Genomic DNA, 5,500 nt, shown 5'->3' on the forward strand with positions numbered 1-5,500 from the left:
TTGATAGCTGAAAACTATTTTTTTTGTTTCCCATTAACCCCATCCCACAGCCCAGCCTTTTCTCTGCCACGACAAAGTACAAATATTTCCAGCATGTAGGCACTTCGTAGACCAATATCACAATACTTGTGCTAATATTAGTGATCAAGCAAAAATGTGGGCTATGAGCACACAGCTCATCTATGTTGCAATATAATATATGTTTATAACACAGATGGTTTTCAGCATAGGCCTTTCAATAGGAAACGGGTTCAATATGACATAATACTTGTTCCCTGAGTGTATTACATTAGATGCCAAAGCAGTATGAACACTGAACATCTCAGGAAAGCACCGCTCCGATTTCTCACTTTGAGTTTTACTTTAGTGAAACTAAAGTAAAAACAAAGAGTGGATCATCTATTCCAACTACATCCTTAGTCAAGACGGCACTTACAGAAACAAGCATAAGTCCATTATATTTGATTAGGGAAAAATAAGATAACCAATTGTTTTTAATAGCATGGGTCTAAAGTAGCAATTACGCTTTAATACAACAGTGACTGAAAAGCACCATATATTGCAGACAACTCACCAGCCAACTCTTTCGCAATGCGAGCTGCTTCCTCTTGTTTCTTTTTCTCCTCAGCTTCTATCCTCCGATCCTCTTCAGCAATTGGCTTTAAATATCCTGGATAAATAAAGATGACAAATTATTAGGAACCTAAAAATAAAAAAAAAATGTATGAAAAGTTGAAGTCAAATAATCCACTGGTTTCTGGAATGTTTAATCTATCAAAAATATGAACACTGTGGGTTATAGTTATTCATCACAATGCCAGAGCATGGAATCTCTGTATGCATGTTTGTTTTTCATTTTCAACAATATTGGCAATAGCACATTGTCCTGAAACTCTTCCCACTACAACATTTTAGCATTTTTACATATGGAACTTTAGATTCTGTTATTGCTTTCTTTAAACCTTTATTTGACAAACATCGAACATTTTCAAGGATATTTTTTTGTAGCACTGTATTTATACACCATCTAGTGATCAATATAGGGACTTCAGAAACAAAAGTTGGCTATTGCTAACTTTCCAAGGAAAGGATAAAAATGTAAACGTTATTACATTAAAGTAATTTGACATGCATGTTGCTTGAGAACATTGCCAAATCAGGGGTTAAAAATAATGCCACGACTGAAAATTTTAAAGACAATAGAATTTATAGTTTAAAGCTTACCATATCGTGAACTTCCATATGCAATCCCAAGCAATAATGCAGAATATCTGGTAAACTTTATTAAAAGAAAAAAAAAAAAAGAAAGTTAAGTGTTTCACCTTTAGAATAAGCAACATTCCAGACACCGCTAGGGGCATATTCAATTGTTAGCGAGACGGGTGAAAATCCTGCGCTCGAAAAAAAAAAAAAAAAAACCCGCGCTCGTTTTTTTAAAAAAAAAACCCACTCAATTCAATTGTTAACATTGCATCCACCCCCTCGCGCTCTATTATTGGTCCTAGCGAGTTTGAAATGAGGAGTGGTTAAGGCAGTCATTTTAGTATAAAAAAAATAAAAAGAAAATTAATGCAATCAAGAAGGGCTCCAGCACTGCAAAGGAGATTGGGTCCCTACACTGCAATCAAGAAGGACCCCAGCACTGCACAAGAGAATGGGCCCCTACACTGCAATCAAGAAGGGTCCCAGCACTGCAAGCAACAATGCCTCCCCCCCTGGACTGCAGATTTAAAGATTTTACAAGCAGGTACATTTTTTGCCATTTACAAACATTTCTTGAACACTGGCCAAGTATGGACATTTGTAAGGTACAAATATTTGTGGGACAGTGGGCAAGCCGGACATTTCTTCGAGGGTACAAATATTTGTTGGGACTTTGCGTAAATGAGTGTGTGTAGGTAAAGCATCAGAAAACTGAGGATTTCGTCCATGGTGAGTATTTTGGTTTTTTTTGTTTTTAATAAAAATCTATGGTGTACATGAGGGTGTTTACTGTATTTCTTGGGGTTTTATTATTTTTAATAAAGATTTGTGGTTGGAATGAGGGTGTTCTGCTTTTATTTAACATTTTGCTTTGTGGAACTACAGATCACAGCCAGCCGTGGGCGTAAGAGCATTTTGGCACTTGTGGTTCTACAAGTGCAAACATGCACTGGGTGCCATGGGTACGCTGGTGCTTGTAGTTAGACAAGTAGCAGCATGCCCACACTATTTAGGCCAACATGGCTGGCTGGGACATGTAGTTCCACAAGTCCCCCCCAAAAAAAAATTTCATACAAAATCCCCATTTATTACCCTACTACCCACAGCCCAGGGGTAGTGGGAAGAGCCCTAGTACTAATGGCACTGGGCTGGGTGTCCCTAGGAGGGTGGGCCGCTTACATTTTTCAGCGGACCACACTCCCTAGGGAATCCAGGCCAGCGCTGAACAGTCTGTGGGTGTTTAGTCATTATGGCCGTGGGACCCAAACTGCGTTCTCCCCCCCCCCCCCGCTATAGTGCCTATCACCTCGGTTGGTTTGCCTAGTGCTGGTTCAATTAAAATAGGGGGAACCCTACGTAAAAATTTTCAAAGATTTTAAAACACACACAGCAATAGCCTGCCAGCACTAGGGTTAAGACTAAATAGAGTGGGGAGCAAATGTTTTTGGTTTTAATAAATAAATAAACATGCTACTTTTCACAATTTAGATTAGAGCTGACTGAGGTCAGGCACAACCACCCCCCCTTAAAAAAAAAAATAAAGTTTAAATACATGCACCACTAATGGATTTTTTTAAAGGAGGAACTTTTAAAAAATTATTAATTATTACACTTTTATTAAAAAAAAATAGTATTTTTCAGTTTTTAGGTTATTTTTATGAACTTTTACACCTATTTTTTCAGTTTAATGTATATTTTCCTTAACTTAAAAATTATTTTTTTTCTTTGAGCAGACCAAGGAGGTGCGAGATGAAACAGCAGATTTGCCTGTTTCACCCACAGCGTTAAAAAACAATTGAATAGCTTTTTCCGCTGAGCGTTCGCATCCAGCCTATACTTTAACATTGACAAACGTTTGGAGCGCGATAAGACCGCTTCGGTGAAAAAAAAAATAAAAAAAAATGATTAGAATTGCGGGAGACGTTTCCGCGCTCGAAAATAAGAAAAAAAAAAAAAAAAAAAAGGACTTAACTCGCTCGAAATTACAAACTCGCTAACAATTGAATACCCCCCCTAGAGTTTTACAGTATAATGCACATTTTATATTGTTCATAAACTTAAAATGGCTCACATAAAGTATTGGTCAAACAAGAGATTCTCCCCGGCAAGAATAGCAAAACAGTGGTATGCCTAGATAGTTTTTTCAAAGGGGATATGGCTGCCTGCCAGAAGTCAACTGAATTGACTTGGCATCTACACTGTTGCAGTGTTCCCAACAACAGTCCTGTTCCATTTGAACAAATTGTTGTGTTGCAACTAAATGGATTCCAGGAGGGGTACCACACTGTTCTGATAGTTGGAACGTCACTTTTAAATTACTTATTTCTAAAATAAACAATATCTTTAGTGACATGACAGCCCATAACAAAACAAAAACACAGCAAATACAAGCAGTATGTTTAAAAATAAATAAAACACTGGCATTAATACTTATGAAGGCTTGTATATTATTGAGCTAGATAATGTACGAGATTCAACTGTTTGTACGTTTTATTAAGCATGACCAGTGTGCCATCTGTTCTATTGCTTTATCATTTAGATAACGCAGCCTTTGCTTAGAAAAACATTTTTGATAGGATTAGCATCTGAGTGTACCAAGTGAATGAAAATTCTGTACAGGATGTAATTGGAGTACATACGTACAGGCAAGGCCATCCAATAGATTGTAAGCTTGCAAGCAGGGCTCTATTACCTCTGTCTGTATGTATGTATGACCCAACATTGTTTTATTACTGTTTGTTCCCAATTGTAAAGCGCTACAGAATCTGCTGGCACTATATGTTGATGATGAAGGCCAATGGTTTAACAGTAACATGTTGCACCTTGTGATCTTTTTCTGACCTAAATCAGATCTATTTACGATTGCGTGTGACTGTATATGACGCAACTGCTCAATACATATTTCATACTTTTACACACAGCTAACACTTTATTTCCTTTATCACTGGGTATCATATCTTAGATACTGAATACATGTGAAGAAAGTTTTGAAAAATAATATACATATGCTTCAGGAGAGCATGCAACTACGCATATAGCCTTAATGTATCACAACAGAGTGCCCTATTTTGTGCTAGTTTTCTTTCACACGTGTTGGAAATTTCCAATCAAGTTAAATTGTGATTGAAGAAAACTGGAAAATTGGGCACATTAAGGTCACTTGGATTTCACCATGATTACTTTTCAATAAGCACCCTCAATGAATAGCATCACTCACCATTAAAAATGGTGCATAGTTATAAAAATTTCCCAATCAGAACATTGCACAGGATATATTTTACTTCGTTCACTGCAACCGGAAGAGCGAGAGCGCTTCTTACATTGCTCAATACCACTATGGAAACTGGCTAAGACTGGATAATGCATGAAAAGTTCAAATGTTATTTTACAAAATTATTTTTCTGGAGTTCTATACTGGCAGATGTCACTGGGATTAGCAATGTTCATGCAATGTGCGTATTACATTGTTGCCAAGTTTGTTTGGTACTGTGATGAAAAAGCAAGAAAAGCTAGATAATAGAGGAAGAAACAACCTAAATAAACCATTATTATGTTAGACATCTTCATCACACATACATATAGTTAACTTGCTTGAACTGCTTTAGAAATGTCAATTAATTGTAGGCAATAGGGTGGGAAGAACAAAAAACTGAGATACATCAAGTTCACATAGCCCCAAATCTAACTGATCTCCTGGATGACATGTACTTAGCACTACAGGGTGACCCTACAGGCCGCATCCCTAATGTCACCTTCACTCATGTCCCAGGCGTGCCACTGACCTCCCAGCTCGATGGGGTCTCCAGAGGGAAGGAGAGAGGAGCTCTGTACCGGGCTCCCTAATACCCGGGACTCACCTTGATGAGCGGGGACACTTGTACCGGTGGAACCATCTTGTCTCCTCCAAGTGACACTACGTGCGCAAGGCAAGCTGGGAACAGAGGGCGGAACCTAAAGGCGTCTGTCTTATGTCACCGGAAGCGTGCTTGTAGCGCCCCGCCCCCATGATCACATGACATGTAACCTGAGGCTGTCAAAGTAGATGTTTTGTGTCGTTCGGTCTCCACATTGTATTGTATTTGTCACTGCTATATTTCCGAGCTGCACTTTGCTGCTAATTGACGGCATCCACGGTTTCCTTAATGTGATAACAGTGTACTAATTTTGCATTTTAAATACTCCTTTTCAATACAGCTTAACATCTAAAGCATAGAGAATAAGAACAGATAGTATGGATTTTGCATCTAACATGCAGAAAATAGTTTTATTCTGCAGTTCAGTATTGGGAAACATCAAC

General features: G+C 38.1%; 1 protein-coding gene across 1 annotated transcript; it reads right to left on the bottom strand.

The window, feature by feature from the left end:
- Positions 1-512: 512 nt before the first annotated feature.
- ATP5ME (ATP synthase membrane subunit e) lies at positions 513-5,173 on the bottom strand. The gene is made up of 3 exons (XM_075194520.1): positions 5,061-5,173; positions 1,225-1,279; positions 513-670 (listed from the first exon to the last, which is right to left on the bottom strand). The coding sequence occupies exons 1-3, from the start codon at positions 5,094-5,096 to the stop codon at positions 528-530; spliced, it is 234 nt and encodes a 77-aa protein (XP_075050621.1). The 5' UTR covers positions 5,097-5,173; the 3' UTR covers positions 513-527.
- Between the last annotated feature and the right edge of the window lie 327 nt (positions 5,174-5,500).

The sequence above is a fragment of the Mixophyes fleayi genome, unplaced genomic scaffold (assembly GCF_038048845.1).
Source record: "Mixophyes fleayi isolate aMixFle1 unplaced genomic scaffold, aMixFle1.hap1 Scaffold_4100, whole genome shotgun sequence".
NCBI classification, from domain to species: domain Eukaryota; kingdom Metazoa; phylum Chordata; class Amphibia; order Anura; family Limnodynastidae; genus Mixophyes; species Mixophyes fleayi.

Coding starts and splice junctions, on each gene's coding strand:
- ATP5ME (XM_075194520.1), bottom strand. CDS start 5,096: ATGGTTCCACCGGTACAAGTGTCCCCGCTCATCAAG. Junction 1,280..5,060: donor AAGTGTCCCCGCTCATCAAG/GTGAGTCCCGGG, acceptor CTTTTAATAAAG/TTTACCAGATATTCTGCATT. Junction 671..1,224: donor ATATGGAAGTTCACGATATG/GTAAGCTTTAAA, acceptor TTATTTATCCAG/GATATTTAAAGCCAATTGCT.